This window comes from Rosa rugosa, chromosome 6 (genome assembly GCF_958449725.1).
Source record: "Rosa rugosa chromosome 6, drRosRugo1.1, whole genome shotgun sequence".
Lineage (NCBI taxonomy): Eukaryota > Viridiplantae > Streptophyta > Magnoliopsida > Rosales > Rosaceae > Rosa > Rosa rugosa.
Window position 1 is genome coordinate 9,438,920 of NC_084825.1, and position 18,130 is coordinate 9,457,049.

The 18,130-nt window shown below is 38.5% G+C and overlaps 2 protein-coding genes and 1 long non-coding RNA gene across 5 annotated transcripts; 1 reads left to right on the forward strand and 2 right to left on the reverse strand.

Annotated features, from left to right (window-relative positions):
- Positions 1 to 1,809: 1,809 nt before the first annotated feature.
- On the reverse strand, positions 1,810 to 5,679 carry LOC133717328 (uncharacterized). Of its 2 annotated transcripts, XR_009849534.1 has the most exons (7): positions 5,481 to 5,679; positions 4,783 to 5,377; positions 4,391 to 4,514; positions 4,145 to 4,219; positions 3,581 to 3,604; positions 2,880 to 2,952; positions 1,810 to 2,037 (listed from the first exon to the last, which is right to left on the reverse strand). It is a non-coding gene; the product is annotated as an uncharacterized LOC133717328 (long non-coding RNA). The 2 variants fall into 2 exon arrangements; XR_009849535.1 differs by lacking the exon at positions 4,391 to 4,514 and having other exon boundaries at positions 5,481 to 5,678.
- Positions 5,680 to 7,892: 2,213 nt separating this feature from the next.
- On the forward strand, positions 7,893 to 10,474 carry LOC133715655 (thioredoxin-like protein CITRX, chloroplastic). 2 transcript variants are annotated; one of them, XM_062142253.1, is made up of 4 exons: positions 7,893 to 8,219; positions 8,559 to 8,609; positions 9,611 to 9,691; positions 10,069 to 10,474. In XM_062142253.1, the coding sequence occupies exons 1-4, from the start codon at positions 7,974 to 7,976 to the stop codon at positions 10,183 to 10,185; spliced, it is 495 nt and encodes a 164-aa protein (XP_061998237.1). In that variant the 5' UTR covers positions 7,893 to 7,973; the 3' UTR covers positions 10,186 to 10,474. The 2 variants fall into 2 exon arrangements, with proteins under 2 accessions (XP_061998237.1, XP_061998235.1); XM_062142251.1 differs by having other exon boundaries at positions 7,894 to 8,219; positions 8,559 to 8,681.
- An 890-nt stretch (positions 10,475 to 11,364) lies between these two features.
- On the reverse strand, positions 11,365 to 11,886 carry LOC133716180 (uncharacterized). Its single transcript, XM_062142901.1, has one exon. It carries the CDS (start codon positions 11,884 to 11,886, stop codon positions 11,365 to 11,367), a length of 522 nt encoding a protein of 173 aa, XP_061998885.1.
- Positions 11,887 to 18,130: the final 6,244 nt, after the last annotated feature.

Below are 18,130 nucleotides of genomic sequence, written 5' to 3' on the forward strand. Positions count from 1 at the left end.
TCCAAAAGCAGCCTCTGTGTAAGGCTGTGATTCTCCAGTGAGGCGTTTAGGTTTATCGCCATCTCTAGGCAATTCAACCTCAGAAACCACCTCTTCGCGAGCAGATTCTTGACTTTTCAATTCTCCTTGCTGTGAACCGACTTGGGTAGCCAAGATGGAACCCTCCTTGCGCAAGGTTGTGAACTCAGATGTTATGTTTGCGGCAGGTTGGGCAGTCTGTTTGTCTCTGCTCGAGAAAAGCTTTTGTGACTGCTCTTTAGCTTTCTGAGCATTCTGATTCATTCGCTGCTCCAACTCGCGAATTCGTTGTTCCCTTTTCGCGATCGAAGCTGCCAGATGCTTCCCATAATTTTCACTATGCACTGTAAGGATGCGAAACCTCTCATCCAGGCTAGCATCTGGTGGAATGATGAGTGGTTCGAACTCGTCATCAATGTCAATATTGCCAATGGTGGCAACATTGGCCATCTTGTCACTTTAGGAATTTCTTTTGGTAAAGATTTTCCCCTGGCATCCCAATGGTGGCGAACACAAAAAGACTCTAGTGTTGTCCCACTGGGCGTGCCAAAATGTTTGTTTTGAAGCCCGGTGGTTGAATGTGCTTCAAGAGAAAAGACCCTTCTGATGTTGTCCCACTGGGTGTGCCAAAATGTTTGGTTTGAAGCCCGGTGGTTGAATGTGCTTCAAGAGAAAAACTTCTGATGTAGTCCCACTGGGCGTGCCAAAATGTTTGTTTTGAAGCCCGGTGGTTGAATGTGCTTCAAGAGAAAAGACTCTTCTGATGTTGTCCCACTGGGCGTGCCAAAATGTTTGATTTGAAGCCCGGTGGTTGAATGTGCTTTAAGAGAAAAACTTCTGATGTAATCCCACTGGGCGTGCCAAAATGTTTGTTTTGAAGCCCGGTGGTTGAATGTGCTTCAAGAGAAAAGACTCTTCTGATGTTGTCCCACTGGGCGTGCCAAAATGTTTGGCTCCAATTTTGTTGCAGCTGGTCAACAGTCTCTTTTCTGCGCGGGCGTGCCAGCACCGTTCGGGTGCGGTCGTCGGGGGTGTCCCTTGACCTGACTTCTATCGAGCGATTGTAGACGAGGAGAGCACCAACCTCGTCGTGAGATTCTTTGTGCCTCGTGGTGAGGACTTTGCTGAAGTTTCTTCTTGTTCACAAGTCGATACTCAATATTGCAGATTGAGCAGAGCGAAATCACCGGGAAGTATTGAGATCTTGCTAAAGCATGACTTTAGCTTGGCTGGGTTGCTAGGGCGTTACCCTTGCTTGGCTGGTTCTGTAACCGTTGTGGTCGTGGCACTACCGTCGGCTCTCGAGGAGACTAGGACCGAAGCACGTTGACAGAGGGTTTGGTGGCACTGAAAGTCGGCTTCTGAGAAGACTAGGACTAGGAGCACTACTAGAAAAACACCATTTAAGGACACTAAAACAGTGTCCTTAAATACATACAAGGACTCTTTAAAAAAGAGTCCTCTATCCAGCAGTCATTATAAGTCTCAAACAAGGACACTGAAAACGTGTCCTCTTTTCTATACGAGGACACATTTTGTGTGTCCTTAAAGCTCTAGATGCAGTGTCCTTAAATCCATAAGAGGACACCTAAATTGCATCATTATATCTTCTAATAGCTGTCCTATATTCTATACTAGGACACACAAACTGTGTCCTAAAAGCTCTGAAAATGGAGTCCTTAAACCATAAGAGGACACAAAAAATACACTCATATGTGTCCTTAAAACTAAAACAGGACACTTAAAAGAGTCATAGAGGACGTTCAAAACGTGTCCTTAAAACTTGTAAAAAACCCAAAAAAAAAATTAATTAACAATAAAAGGAAGCTTTCTCCAATTGTACACCCCTCAAAATACACCACCAAATGCAATATTAACTGAATCAAAATACACCATATGCAAACAAATTTATAAAGTATAACAAATTACAGTTCAACAATTCTAGTCAAGTAAATCAATGTCCTGCACCTTGTAGGTTTATAGTTGCTTAATCTGCTTCCCAATATCTTCAATCATAACCTGATAAATATAGCACAAACCAATATCAAGTACATATTAACACTCCTCAAATTCAACAATTAGATTGAGCCAAGACTAGAATCCAACCACAGGGCTTATCAACAGGTCTTCCAACCAACAATATATAATTCAAATTAGTCTGTATTACAACGTCTCATTTTCATATACAATTGCAACAGAAGTATGAAAAATAAAAATCAATTACTTAGTACTTGCAAACTACACAAACTCCAAAGTCAATATTATTTCCAGGTACTTGCAAAAATGAAAAGGAATATTGCAGAATAATGCTAGGAGCATAAATAACATTTCATCTTCATATTCTTGATTGTTTCTTGGTAAAAAAAGAGTAATTAGTAATTTAGTATTGTAGATATAGATATAGGATTAATGACCACCACGTCCATTAAATCACTAAATCATTCATAATCTCATTATCTCCATAAAAACCAAAGTCACAACCCCCATATACCGAAAGTTCTATATGTGCTGACAGACAAAAAAACCAATAACAGAAATAGGGAAAAGAAAAAACAGAAACAAAAGTGAAGAAACCACCACCAAGAACTTTTAGGAGGAACCAGATAATCAGGAAGCAAAAAGAGTTCAGACAAAAAAATAAAAGTAAAAAAAAAGATAGGAAAGAGAATTATTTTTACTAAAACAACTTATCAAGCTTTTCTATTATCACAATGCATATCCAAAGCAAAGCACAGAAGTGCAATCACCTAAATCTGACACCCAAGGGAAAATAGTGAATATAGTGTATGTGATCAACATGGCATCGGAGATGGAAAAAAAAATGTGAACATAGTTTGTAATGAAAATGGAATAAAAGAAACCTGTGGTGCAGCAACCAAAAAGATGCTTTCTCTGCTAATATATGGAACACCCTTCATTTTCATCAAGCAACCACTGAAGAGAGAGAGCAAAGTCATCATTTCATAACCAAATAGAAATGTAAGAGCATCTTAAACGAGATTCAAAAAATAGATTAAGAGATGACATTTTGATGCAAAGATGCAAAACCATGAATGAAAAACAAGACTGAACCATTGTGGAAGAGACTGCATAACACAGCTATTGGTTCCAAAGGACCAGATTTTATGAGTCAATCTAATTCAAAACAAATACTATAAAAAAAAAACAGATGTAAGTTCAAAAGGAGACTGGAGGAGAATATACCTTGTGTATACTTTATAGTATTTTTTGGGTTGTAAATAAAAGAGAAAAATCTCTGGACATATCCAAAACATAACATAATTCAAATAAAGAAAAAAGATTCATAATTGTAAATCAAAGAGAGCAGTCCCTGGACATATCCAAAACATAACAGAACTGAAATAAAGGAAAAAAGGATGCATACGATGACAAAGATAGAAACAAAACTCAATTAACCAAAATAAATAAGGAGCCCCTGCATGAGTTTTTAAAAAACTTTGAATCAAAAGCATATATCAACTACTGAGTTCTAGAGACTTCACCAAAACACATATCAACTACTAAATTCAAAACAAGGAAAAGAAGATGAGCAACTAGTTACCTGTACAAAGAGCTCGGAAATTTTCTGAAACAAAAAATACCAGAGGAGCAGAGATTAGTACATGGGAAAATATACTTTCAAAGTACTGCAACATATGATGATGATGATGATGATGATGATGATGATGCAGAGAGAGAAGTATATATTTAAACATCATAATTGGAAAAGAAATCTACCGCTTAACCATAGAATTTCACAATTATACAAAAGATTAATCATGTGACATTATTCAAACAGCACAATCTTAACATCAGTAGGGCATACACAATATTTCTGTTACATATGTAATCAGATAACAGTCGGTACCACAGATGTTTAGGAACACGTTTACCCACAGATAACAATGAGTCTGTCCTATATGTACTGATGAGTTTGTCCTCAGGTCCTAAGGAGCATGTCCTTAGCTACTGAAGTTTGTCATTTAGGTACTAATAAGTTGTATGCTAATGAGTTTATCCTCAAGTATCAATGAGTTTGTATAAGCAAGTGACAAAGGAACAGGGGAAAGCTACATTCTGCTACAGTTAAACTGAAGTGATTCAGTCCACACTTAAGAGAACTTACCATATCTGCTGTTCAAATACGGCGAGAAACCTGCTTGTGTCACTCACTCACTCCCAATATAACATCGTTGATGGTCTGGTAAAATGTAAACAGAAACTAGATATGAGCCACATCAGATTACATATTTCATTTATGGCTTACATTTTGTAGATCTATGTTTGATTTATGAATTTAGACCACAGTCTGGTAGCTCAATTGGATACTGAAACTAGCTAGAACAAAATATGCATGCATGGTCTAACATACCATGTTCAAAGCATTCTTCACTTGCCTGATGTGATCCAAACTAACCGTTCAGTGCAAGAAGTGCTTGGTAGTACAGGTGGACCTTTCATAGGAGTCTTTGTGTCTTTAAGAACCAGAGCAGTGGCTATATATGAAAAGCACAAGATCAACAAGAGTGTTTCTTATCTATGTGATTGCTGACCAAATATCGCAATCTTGATGCTTCTGTTTAATGTATTCCTCAATCATTCTCAACAGAAAATCATCGTCACAGATTTATAAGATATTACAAATGCTAGCCTAAATGTATCCACCAAAGATACAACCTAAATGTGAATATTATCAGTTATCAAACAATGGCAATTATCAAATCCACAATAGTAAAACGCAGAAAAAGTTAAGAGAAAACTCACATTACCCACCGGAGCACCCCCATTTTGGGTGGTAGTGAAGCCCTCATCATCCTCCAATTCTTCTTTCTTAACCTTAACCTCACTGTGAACCGCATTCCCTTCAGTGCTCCGTTCCAATTCTCTAGCATAATTCTCATCCTCTTCTTCCTTTACTCGCCCTTCATCAAATCGCTTCCTCTCTTTCGTCTCATCCAAACCCCTAGCTCTCTTTGAATCTTCAGACTCATCCACACCGCCACCTCTATCCTCACTCTTCTCCCTCTCTTTCCTCTTATGCCTCCTCTCCACCATATCCTCTCCCTCCTCCGACCTCTCCCATGATGCCTGGACCTCTCTCTACTCCCTTCCCTCTCGTACGACCGCTCGCGGTGGTCGCGCAATGCTTCCCGGTCGTCCCGTGGCTCCTGTGACCTGTCACGGCGAGATTTGTGGTCGTGGGAGTGCGAGCTTCGAATCGCGGTCAGATCGAGAGCGGTGTTGGCGGTGGTGGTCATCGGAAGCGTTGCGGCTTCTGTGATGCTTGTGATGGTCCTTGTCTCGGTCTCGGTCTCGTCGGTCACGACGACATTGCTGAGAGAATGAGAGGGTTTCAGATCTGGATATAGGAGAAAGCCACCGTCAAATTATGATCTGCATAGAGCATATAGATCTGGCAAGAAGAAATGGCTATAGAAAGATCGAGAAGAAGAGAGAATTACCCATCTGTGGTGAGATTTGTTTTGGTCAGAGCTAAGGAATCAGAGCTCCAATTTGTTCGACGATGAAGAGATGCACAGTGAGAGAGACTGAGAGAGAGAGAGAGGGGTCACCTAGAAAAGGGAGGCCAGAGTGCGAATAATTGTGGGAAAAAAAAAGTGGGAAGTTTAACTTTCGACCAAAAAATTTGGCGGCCGAGCAAACTATTGCTCCTGTTTTTTTCAAGTCGTCCTCATAGGGTTATTAGGACACTACGGAAAAAAAGTGTCCTTATACGGTGTCCTTGTAGCCCATAATTCTAGTAGTGGAGTGTGATCACCGATAAGAGAAAGAGAAGGAGAGGAGTTGCTCTTAGAGAGGTTGCTCTAGAGAGAACTTAGATCATCTTAGAGATGTTGTTGAATTGTGTTGTTGTTGTGTTTTGGTCGCGGCACTACCGTCGGCTCCCGAGGAGACTAGGACCGAAGTACGTTGACAGAGGGTTTGGTGGCACTGAAAGTCGGCTTCTGAGAAGACTAGGACTAGGAGTGTGATCACCGATAAGAGAAAGAGAATGAGAGGAGTTTCTCTTAGAGAGGTTTGCTCTAGAGAGAACTTAGATCATCTTAGAGATGCTTTGATGTATGAATTGGTCTTTTGTGGTGTTTTTGGTCGTGGTACTACAATCGGCTCCCAAGGAGACTAGGACCGAAGTACGTTGACAGAGGGTTTGGTGGCACTAATAGTCGGCTCCAAAGGAGACTAGGACTTAGAGTGTGATCACCGATAAGAGAAGGAGAAAGAGAGGAGTTGCTCTTAGAGAGGTTGCTCTAGAGAGAACTTAGATCATCTTAGAGATGTTTGTTGAATGAATTGGTCTTTTTTCTACTTGTTGTAGCCTCTATATATAGGCTACCAAGCAACACTATTTGGCCTTAAACAACTCATAATGGGTTAGGTTTTAGCACTTAAACATTAATGGAATGTTAGGTTTAAGCACTTAAAACACTAATGGAATGTTAGGTTTAAGCACTTAAACACTAATGGAATGTTAGGTTTAAGCACTTACTGCTCCAATTTTGCTGCAGCTATATCTCCACCAAGAACTCAAAATGGGCCTTCGACCTCTTCACATCAAATGATCCACAATGAGTGTAGATCATTGTGGCAAATTTTCAGAGCTTTCTTCCATGTGGTTGGGCCGGAAACGCTGCTGGACCTCTTACAGGTCCAGTTTTCCAGTTTTGCTTCTGCAGAAAATTGGACTGATTGTTTGAAGGCCTTCCACTCAAAACTAGCTCTGGCACTCTTCATAAGAAATGATCCTTGGGCTGTCTAGAATGGATATGCAGAGTTTTAGCTCATTTAGAGTTCATTTGTTCAGGCGGCCGCTCCTTCTGTTTAGCTCGGTTTCTCCTAGCCGAAGTAGGAAAATGTGCTAAAGTTGACTTTTCATGCTTCCATAGTAGGCTTTATTTAGCCTCTAAATATATATTTCAAACTTGTCGACAATATATAGCTTGAGCCACTGACATTGGCTCAATTTCTCTAAGACGTGCGTTGTCAGGCCAAAATGCTCATTTCGGGTCCAAACACACACTTTACTAAAAAAAAAAAAAATCATTTGGCCACCCAGAGAAATACTCTGGGCACCATATCGGAGCAAACTGAGAAATCCTCTGCACCGGTCAGACGTTGGGTGCAGCTGAGGGATCCAAGCTCGGCCTCTGTAGTAGGATAGTAATGGCCTGAAGCAGAGACCATGGCAGACCTGATGACGCTCTTCTTGTTCAGCAAAGCCAGCTAGTCCACCGAGATCCGACATCCTCATCTACACTACCGGCGAGTTCACCGCCACTTGCAACAGCTGGCTCCGGCTCAGCCTGGACAGCACCTCCACATCACCGATGCCGCGTTTCAGGACAGGCAGGGAGCCAGCGGAGTCAGAGGCGACGATGGGCATGGCATGGAAGGCGGCGACCTGAGGCTGGAAGAATCGAACGTAGCGGTGCGCCGCCTCGAGCATGGTGGCGGTATCCATCTTCTTCTCCCACGGCAGCAGCTTCTGCAGCCGTTCCAGTGCCGTCTTTCTGAGCCGAGAGAGAGAGAGAGAGAGAATCTGGGCAGATCGTGTGAGAGAGAGTGTGGCATTTGATGTAGTTGTTTAATTAGGCTGAGGGTAGGTTTGTCATTATACTCTAAATTAGGTTGATGAGAATAAAAATTTGTTGTTGGGGTAAGTGAGATAAATTTGTCCAATTTTAGTGCATTTGGTCAAGATCCCTTCATTCTAACCTCAATTTAAAAAATAATTTTCTTTTATTAAGATTGCGTGTTTGTTTGTCAGAAATTACCGAAGTAGAACGTTTTCAATTTTTCATTGCTTTTCTTTTTCCAGAGAGAAGATATGTATTGGATAAAGTCGTAAATCTAACTTAACAAAAACCCCCCGGTCTTAAATCTCAAACAGAGCAGCAGATACAGTAGCTCATTCTCTGCCTCTGAACTGAAAAAACATGGCTCTCCTCCAGGGACAGACATCCCCCCATATCCATACCTATGGCTTTAGCTTCAAAACCCATAGCCACTCTCCGGTGCTCTTATCATTCCAACCCCCACCACCTGTTTCTCTCACCTCCGTGAAAACCCATCACCAAAACTCACTCTTTTCTAAGAACACGCCGTCTTCACTCTCAACAACGCCAAGAAAGGTGCTTTGCAGACCCCCTCATGGTAAACATGTCAGAGAAGACTATCTTGTGGTATGCCTTCCCTACAATGCTTATTCACTTTTTGCCATTGCCATGAATTTTGAGGTTTTTCTACTGTTCTTATATTGTGGATTTTTCTTTTGATTCATGTGTTTTTGCTCCATAAAAATGGAAATTGTTTTATGGGTGGTTTGTTTTTGCAAGTACTTTATCTGGTTGGTGTAAGAAATTTTGGACAATGAGAGAAATAGTGATGTTTGAAATGATGTTCTGTATGGATATGGGGAAGTATGGAGATTTTCTTTTAATTTGGCCAAGTCTGGATTTAGAGTTCTATAACTTGCTTGAAATATAATTTTGGGCTTATGAATTTCTTGTTTGGTTGGGCAGGAAAAGATGTCAGCTCAGGAGGTTCAAGAACTGGTAAAAGGAGACAGAAAGGTACCCCTTGTTGTTGATTTCTTTGCAACATGGTGTGGACCCTGTATATTGATGGCTCAAGAACTTGAAATGGTATGCTCCATAGAAATGTTTGCATAGAATGATAATTTACGGCACTAGATGACTTTAGAACCAAACTAAATCTGAAATAGAATGTGCGAGAAAGTAGCATTTTTTGCATAAGCTATCTCTCAGAATTCGCTGGTTTTTGTCTTTTGACATTTGAATAACATGTTATGCTGGTTATGGTCTATCCATGATGGAGTTATCAATGTATCAAACTTCTGCAGATAGGCACGACCAGAGATCATTGAGAATCAGATTATCTGAACCAACCCACACACACTTCCCTATGTGCACATTTCTTTTGAAGCTTAGTGTAGTGATGTACTGGCAATCAGAAAGTCTTTTTATTGAATATTGACACTGTAAATTTGTATGCATAAGATCAGCATTAGTTGGACCTTCATGTTGATCAAACTGAATCTAAAGTGGAAATTTTGGATGTAACATTACTTGTCGAGTTAAGAGACCACATTTTAGGGCTAATGTGGGATCTGGTCAGGACCTAGATCATTTCATGTGCTCACAGTTAGGTCCTATTGTAATGGCATTAAACTGTAGTGAAGTGTGGATGCCAGTTGATTTTCATGGACCTAATAGCTGATTGCTTTTGTGGTTAATGGAATATGGGAAATGCTACAGCTTTTGCAGAACTGCAGCTCTTGATGCACGTTTCTTTATTTTGTGGACCTCTTGACTTGATTAAAACATTTTGTGGTTGATATAAAGCACGGGATTTTGTTAACAAGTTGTTAGTTGTTACTCTATGGTTTTCTAAGTTAGCTCTGTTATTATGATGACTTTCCAAGTTCAAAATACACTTCAATTCATGCAGTATTAAAGTGTGTTATAGGGGTTGCATGCTGCGAGCAGATAGAATGTTTGGGTTTACACCTAACTAGACATGATATTCAGTGAAATTTGAATTTTGAAAACAGCTTGCTGTGGAGTATGAGAGCAACGTAAAAGTTATTAAGGTTGATACGGATGATGAGTACGAATTTGCACGTGACATGCAGGTAATTGCTTCTCTTTTTATTTTTACATTTATATCATCACTGTTCCCTCATCTTCTCCTGTACTCCCAAGGCCTACTTGTAGCACTGAAATTTCTTTATGATTTTGTGGCCTCTAGTAACCGTAACGAGCCATGTACAAAATATATGAGTTTGATCTTTGTAGCTAGATTCAATTACAAATCAATTATACCTCATTCCTGATTGTTTGTTAATCGAAATGAGTTTTAAAAAAAAAAACTGATGGATGTCTTGCTCTGTTATTATCTCTTCATGAAGTGATCTAGATTTAGTGATAGATGTGTTACTATTTGAAAACATCAATGCAACTAATGACTAGGAAGTAATTAAAGAAATGCCTCATAAACTCTTTGACTCAGGTACGAGGATTGCCGACATTGCTGTTTATAAGTCCAGACCCAAGTAAAGATGCCATCCGGACTGAAGGGCTCATTCCATTACAGATGATGAGGGATATCATTGACAACGAATTGTGAAGGAGTCTGAGATAGATTTGCTTGGATTGCATATATTTGGGGGCTATGGTTTTGTTTGGTGATGTACAAGCTTGAAGCTTCCCATTACTATTTGAGATTTGCTATGTCCTACTGTACTAACTGAAACACTATTCAAAAGTCAACAATTTTGTAGCCGTGTGATATGGAATAGATGTAATTGTAGACAAATTCAAATATGAGGATGTGTGTCCAGTGAAGAGCTTTCGTAGATGTGAACATTAATGGATGATAAGTCATGGCAGTGAAGCAGTAATGTTGAATTATGATATCCTGTTGTCTCTACAATTTGATATTTTTTGTTGTTTGTTTTTGGAGCGTTTCCTTACTTTGAAGGTACTATAGGAAGCAAAGTTACAGAGAAAACTATGAGCCTTTGTATGTTCTGTTGTTTTGTGCATAAACGCTCCTGCAGTCCTGCTGTTGGCTGTTGTGATTGCATTGGTACACGCAATTCTCTGGTATTGCTGCATCAACTTCTGTTTTTGGGTAAACCTTTTCATGTAGCAAGATTGATGTCACAGATGCAACTATATTCGATTTCAGCCATCTCCAGAAATTAGTCTGTATCAAGTTCTCCTCATCTTGGAAATCAAATCTTGCCTTGCACTAAGCCCCTGATTACATACGGCTACTAATTGATATTAACAAGTTGAACATGGAGCACATTCTGGCAACTGGCAAGCAGTTGCAGTTGAACAGTGAGAAGAAGGAAACAGAAGACTACCTCTCCTTTCATTTGGGTTGCTGCAGTTCTTTACCATCATATGGTACTGATCAGACATGTTCATGAATATTTGATTCTTTATTACTCGTAGTAACGTTTTCTTAGTACTGAACAGACATTCATGGTCCAAGCGATGAACATAAATACTTACAAATTTTAGCTGCTTTATTTCATGTTTGGATCTAGTCGGCAACTCCTACTGAACTTTTGCTACAAAATAGAAAGAAGGAGAGAACTACTGGCTGACTGGTAATTAGTAGAACACTACTGGATTGTTACTGTTCATATTGAAATAAATCTTATTATAAGCTCCAAATATAAATGAAAACATTTCAACTCGAATAAGAAGCTTCAAAAATCTATTGTAAAAACTGAAACGGAAAATTAACATATGTTCACAGCAGCCATAGCATCACAACAACTTGTCCTGCACTTCACTTCTTAGGTAATGGTTTGCGGGGTTGAACCATCTTCTTCTGTACTTGGGCAGCTTTTTCTTCTTCTCGCTTCTTAGCAGCCTCCTCCCTTTGTTGTCGTATAAGCGCTAGGCGCTCTAAATCTTTCCTTGCTTGTTCAGTCTTTCCCTGTTCCTGCTGCTTCATATATTTCTCATGGCTTCTCTCTTTCTCTATTTCTTCTCTTTCACGCCTTGACAGTTCAGTTGTTTTTCCAATGTCAATGTCTCTAGCTTTCAACGCCTTCTTCTGCTTTAGCAAATTAGGATTTTGAATCTCAATAATGCCTTCAACGCCTTTGCTTTTCTTGTTTTCAGATTCTTCTTCACTCAACGCCTCCTCTTCTGATCCTTCTGCAAATTCTACTTCATCGGCTTCATAATGTTCAGCTTCTGGCTTTGAATAGGTGCAGGTACTGTCAATAAGAAGATCTTCGGTGTTAGAGAACTGGCGTTGACGGCCAATGGCCTTGCTCTTGTACTTGTCCTTGCCCTTGCCCATTGTTTCAAAGTAATTCAATACAAAAGTGAACAAGAAGCAGCAGAGTTACAATAAAACAACTAGGTCTTGGTTCCTCTATAACATGAAGGTATTTATACATACTAATAAGGAATCCGTTATTCCTAATCACACGAGAACTCAGCTATAACAGGAAACAGACCCTAGTCCTAAACACATTCAGACTTCATTCATTCCTACAAGAACAACTTAACTATATATATAGACTAGTTCAAATCCTAAACATATTATGATTCCTAGTCAAGTGCAGCTAAGATATACTTGGTATATATACTAGGGATTTCCAAACCCCTAGTCATCCTAGGATCTAGTTCCTAAACTAAAGTTCAACTAGTTCCAGTTACAATCATATGCTAATTAACGGAATGAAAAGACAAGTTTGGTCTACATCATACTGCCATCATCGCAAAGGGAACCAAGTTCTTATGTGTTTATCTGAATTGTTTTCAAGTGACGAGCCTTAGTGGCTTTTCATGTAGTTGTCATATTGGAAGGTGTTTGAGCTGCATGGATATATCCTTTAATGTTTATGATGGAAACCACCAGATTTTGAGTTCTTACAGATGTAAAATATTATTTGGACCTAATATTATCTACATTAAGTAAATAACAAACTGATTAAACTTATTACAATAAATGGGAAATATATGAATTATCTACCTAGACACCTAATGAGCTTTGGTATGTCACTCATATGGTTAGGAATCCATTTTGATAAAGATAAATATCTAATTAGTTGATATGATAATTATAGCATCTTTCAGAAATAACTCATTGGCTAGAATAAAGGATTCTTTTATGGGAAGACCTATCTAGCTTGTATATATAAGTGCTTGAAGTCCCTATTCACTGTGTGACAAAACATTCAGTCCTGCCCCATAGAAAGGAGTTAAACACACAGTTGAGTAGAAGATTTCTTGCGTGTGGCTGCTTGAAGTTTTGGAGCTCGGATTATTTGTGTTGAATAGTTGTGTTGCTGCTACTGCTTTTGAAGGAATGGCTGTTGTGCATGAAGCAGGTGATGCATCTCCTCTTGTTGTATTCTAGTTCATATTGTATTGATCATTTGGTTGTGTTTATGCATTTTGTGAAACGATCTTGGTTTGCTCATTAAGTTAACAAATTGGTATCAGAGCCAAATTTCACAATTCATAAATCATTTTTAGAAGATCAATTCATTGTATTTTGAACTAGAGTTTTGTGTTATGTTGAATTGCAAAACGTTTTGGGAAATTAGGGTTTTGGTTAACAGGCCAAGAAAAAAAAAAAAAAAACTCGAAGTGGATTCAAAAACCACATCATTCGATTCGGATTAAGATCGCTTTTGGGAATTATTGCTTCCGCTAAAATTGTTGCAGAATTGCAGTCGCAAAGGTTAGGCCTTCTGAGAACCATGTTTCGATTCAAAGCTTTAATTCGTTTTCTGTTGAATTACAAGAACACTAGAAGCATTCCCGGCGTGCACCTAGGCTAGAGTAGATGGTGACCGGATGAAATTTAAGTTTTGGTGTGCTTGTGTCTCTGAATTGAATTGAAACTATTTTGTGCTTTCTCTGTGATTGCTTATGGATGGTTGTGCTTAATATTTTGCATTCTGCTAATATATATGTGTGATTGAACAATGATTATATGATAAATTGATGAATGTTTGAGTTAAGAAGTTCACTGTCTCCCTATAAATGTTGTCATATTTTCATTGAGAAAATTGCAGATTGAGTAAAGTTTCTTTTCAAGTGCCTTGATGTCTTGAATTGAATTTAGTTAAACTTTATTTAGGTCACAGGTTGTTGCAAATAAAAATAGGCATGTTGCACAAAGCAATTTCTGTTATTATTTGCATTTGATCATTAAGATAAAAATGACCTGGAAACTTGTGTTAATTGTTTTCAAACTGTGCTTACTTGTGTCTTCCAAAGAAGTGTTAATATAGCATAGTTTGGTGACAAACAGCTTCACATATGATTTTGAATTCATATTTTGATACTTAAAGACTCTTCTACTGTCATAAGATGTTGATTGTCTTTTTGGATAACTTGAGTTCTCTAATTATGGGGTGAAGATTCAGAAACTTAAGTACATTATGTCTACTGCTACAAAAGTGTTGCCTAATGTGATTCAGATTTGGGGTATTTTCATTGACATAGTATCTTGTGGTACTTGTTGCCATTATGGTTGATATTTTGTTTTGGTGTTTTATGTGTTTTTGAACTGCTTTTGGAACTAACACATAAATCTGCAGAAATATTGATAAATTGAAACTTTGTATTTTTTGAGTTTTGAAACTGAAACTTACATAATTTTTCTTTTTGACTTTGCTCATTAGGAAGTATTTACATGAACCTCAACAATGTTTTGATGCTCACTGGAACAAACTTTAGAGCCTGGAGAGATTCGGGAGAGCGTTATATGATGATGCATGAGAATATAGACCTAGTCTTTCATAAGGATGAACCTGATGCATTAACTAAAGATAGTTCAGCTGAGGAAGTTAAGACATTTAAAGCCTGACACAGGTCAAATAGAATGGCCAAGAACACCATTAGGAACACTATGTCTGACACTGTAAGAGGTAGTGTAGAAGAACCTGACTTGGCTACTGACTATATGGAGGCCATTGAGAGAAAATTTAAAGAGAGTGAGAAAGCAGAGGCTGCAAGATTGTCTAAGACTTTCCATGAGATGAAGTATGAAGGATCTGGGGGAGTTAGAGAGCACATAATGAAGCTGATCCACATTAATGCTAGGCTCAGGGAGTTACTGATGGGAGTGAATGATAGCCAAGTGGTGCAAGTTGCACTGCATTCTTTTCCAAATACCTTCAGTGGGCTTAGAACTAGCTACAATGCTCTAAAGGGTACCTGGACCATAGATGAGCTCATATCTATCTGTGCTGATGAAGAAGATAGAATTAAGAAAGAGAGAGAGAGCCTACAACCTCTGTGAACCTGGTGGAAAAGCCAAAGAAAAAGAATAACAAGCTTAAAGTCACCAAAACCATCACTAATCCATCTGGAAACACTGCAACACCTAACACCACCAAAGCTTTTAAGTTCAAGTGCTACTTTTGTAAGAAAGTAGGACATATGAAGAAGGACTGCTCAGGTTTTAAGGCTTGGTTGGTGAAGAAGGGTAAGAATTTCTTAAGTACTACAGAAACTTTTTCTTTAGAAATTAATTTTGTCAATATTGAACCTCACACTTATTGGTTAGATTCTGGCTCACCCTTGCATATTACGAATTCTTTACAGGGATTCACAAAGAAGAGGGCACCAAGAAGTGAGGAAACCAATGTCTGTGTGGGAAATGGCATGAGGGTTGCAGTGAAGGCTATAGGAACCTTAAGACTAGATCTAGGTTTTGGAAATTTTTTAGTTTTGGATGATGTTTATTACATTCCCTCGATTAAGAGGAATTTGCTTTCTATGTCTCTTTTGGCTAAGACTGGTTGCTGTTTTTACATTGATTTGGATGGAATAAAAATTTCTAAAGGTTCCTTGTTATATGGTTCTGGTGTTATTTTGGATAATTATATGAAATTGAATTGTTCAAAACCTCAACAAGTAATCTCACTTGTTGAAGACAGAAATAACACATTAAGTAACAACACCATCACAGGTGTTAAAAGGACATTGTTCAATGATAAATCAGCTTACTTGTGGCATAGGAGACTAGGCCACATTTCAAAAGAAAGACTGCAAATATTAGTAAAGAACAAAACACTTCCAGAACTAGACTTTTCAGACCTAGCAGACTGCATTGAATGTTTTAAGGGTAAAATGACAAACTTAAGAAAAAAGACTGCTAGCAGAAGTGAAAAATTGCTAGAGTTAATTCATACAGATATATGTGGTCCCTTCAGGCATGGAACAATATGTGGAAATGTTTATTTCATTACATTCATAGATGACTATTCAAGGTACTGTTACATCTACCTATTGTCAGAAAAATCACAGTCACTTGAGGCATTTAAAATTTTCAAAACTGAAGTTGAACATCAACTAGAAATGAAAATTAAGACTGTGAGGTCTGATAGGGGGGGTGAATTTTATGGTAAATATACTGAGCAAGGACAACAAAAGGGTCCATTTGCTTTATATCTGCAGGATGTAGGTATAAAAGCTCAATATACAACACCATACAATCCCCAACAGAATGGTGTTGCAGAGAGAAAGAATAGAACTCTGTTGAATATGGTAAGAAGTATGATGTGTACTTCTGGGTTGCCAAAAATGTTTTGGGGAGAAGCTTTAAGAACTGCAAACTATCTTTGCAATAGGTCCCCAAGCAAGTCTGTGGATAAAACACCATTTGAGTCTTGGTGTAGTAGGCAACCTAGTCTGCATCATTGCCATGTATGGGGTTGTAAAGCTGAGGTAAGAATTTACAATCCCAATTTAGGAAAACTTGACCCTAAATCTGTAACTTGTCATTTTATAGGCTATTGTGAAAAATCTAAAGGTTATAACTCTATGCACCTCACTACTCACCTAGAATTTTTGAAACTCATCAGGTTAAATTTCTGGGGGAGAGTATTTGCAATACAAAATTTGAAGATTTAACTGATGATTTTGAGGAAATTGCAGAAAGTGAGGATACAGAAATAGAAATGCCAAACTTTAAAAATAATGCAGAAACTGAAAGTGAAGTTCACAATGCAGTAGGTGGTGACTTAGAACTTGAAAACCAAAATGTTGAAGTGGCTGAACCTATACCAGATCAAAATGTTCCTCAACCTCAACAAAATGTAGCTAAACCAAGAAGATCACAAAGAACTAGGAAGCCAACTTTTGGTGGTCAAAATGATATTTATGAGGTTTATCTGCAAGAAGTTGAGAGCACTTTAGCAGATGATAATGACCCTGTAACTTTTAAGCAAGCTGCAGAAAGTAATGAGTCAAAATAATGGAAGAAAGCCATGGATGCAGAGCTTGAATCCATGTATAATAATGAAGTGTGGGAGCTTGTGAAGCCAGATCCAAATCACAAGCCTATAGGCAGCAAGTGGGTGTTCAAAACTAAGAGAGATGCCAAGGGAAACATTGAGAGACACAAAGCAAGACTTGTAGCTAAAGGGTTCACACAAAAGGAGGGTATAGATTATACAAAAACATTTTCACCAGTTTCAACTAAGGACTCTTTTAGAATCATAATGGCTCTTGTAGCTCACTATGATATGGAGTTACATCAAATGGATGTAAAAACAGCCTTCTTAAATGGTGAACTGGAGGAAGTGATATACATGTCACAACCAGAAGGCTATATTGAAACTGGAAAAGAAAACTTAGTCTGTAAGCTTAAGAAATCTATATATGGACTTAAACAGGCATCTAGACAATGGTATAGAAAATTTGATTCTGTGGTTGCATCTTTTGGTTTTACAGAAAATCTAGTAGATGAATGTGTTTATCTTAAAGTTGTTGGAAACCAGTTTGTTTTTCTTATCCTATATGTAGATGACATTCTCCTTGCTAGCAGTAACATTAAGTTACTGAAAGATACCAAAATATTTCTGTCGAAAATTTTTGATATGAAGGATCTAGGAGAGGCTTCTTATGTATTAGGAATTGAGATAAAGAGAAACAGAGCACAAGGTTTATTGGGATTATCTCAACAAGCCTACATTTCAAAAATACTTCAGAGATTTGATATGGCTACTTGTGCTCATGGGGAGGTTCCAATATCTAAGGGAGATAAATTAAATAAGGATCAATGCCCTAAAACAAGTGTTGAGAAAAGGGAAATGGAGTCTGTACCATATGCTAGATTAGTTGGCAGTCTCATGTATGCACAAGTGTGCACTAGGCCAGATTTATCCTTTGCAGTTGGCATGTTGTCTAGATTTCAATCTGATCCTGGACACAAGCATTGGACTGCTGGCAAAAAGGTATTGAGATACCTTCAGAGGACTAAGAGTCACATGCTTGTGTATAAGCGTGTGAAGAAAATTGAACTTGTAGGCTTCACAGACTCAGATTTTGAAGGCAATTATCCTGCATCAATGAAGTCTACTTGTGGCTATGTATATATGTTGGCAGGTGGTGTAGTGGCTTGGAAAACAATGAAACAATCATTGATAGCCACATCCACCATGCAAGCAGAAATTATAGCCATAATCCGCGTGGCCAGAGGCCGACGCTGACACAAGCCACTGCCGGACGAGCACTACTTGGCATGCAGGTGTGCTGATAGGGTGTCGCTGTCAGAGAGTTAGAGAGCGGCGCTTAGG

Bases quoted from the DNA above. Each gene is read 5' to 3' on its own strand.
- LOC133715655 (XM_062142251.1), top strand. From the start codon at position 7,974: ATGGCTCTCCTCCAGGGACAGACATCCCCCCATATCCATACCTATGGC. The intron at 8,220-8,558 runs GTATGCCTTCCC...TTGGTTGGGCAG, and splicing joins TCAGAGAAGACTATCTTGTG to GAAAAGATGTCAGCTCAGGA. The intron at 8,682-9,610 runs GTATGCTCCATA...TTTTGAAAACAG, and splicing joins TGGCTCAAGAACTTGAAATG to CTTGCTGTGGAGTATGAGAG.
- LOC133716180 (XM_062142901.1), bottom strand. From the start codon at position 11,886: ATGGGCAAGGGCAAGGACAAGTACAAGAGCAAGGCCATTGGCCGTCAA.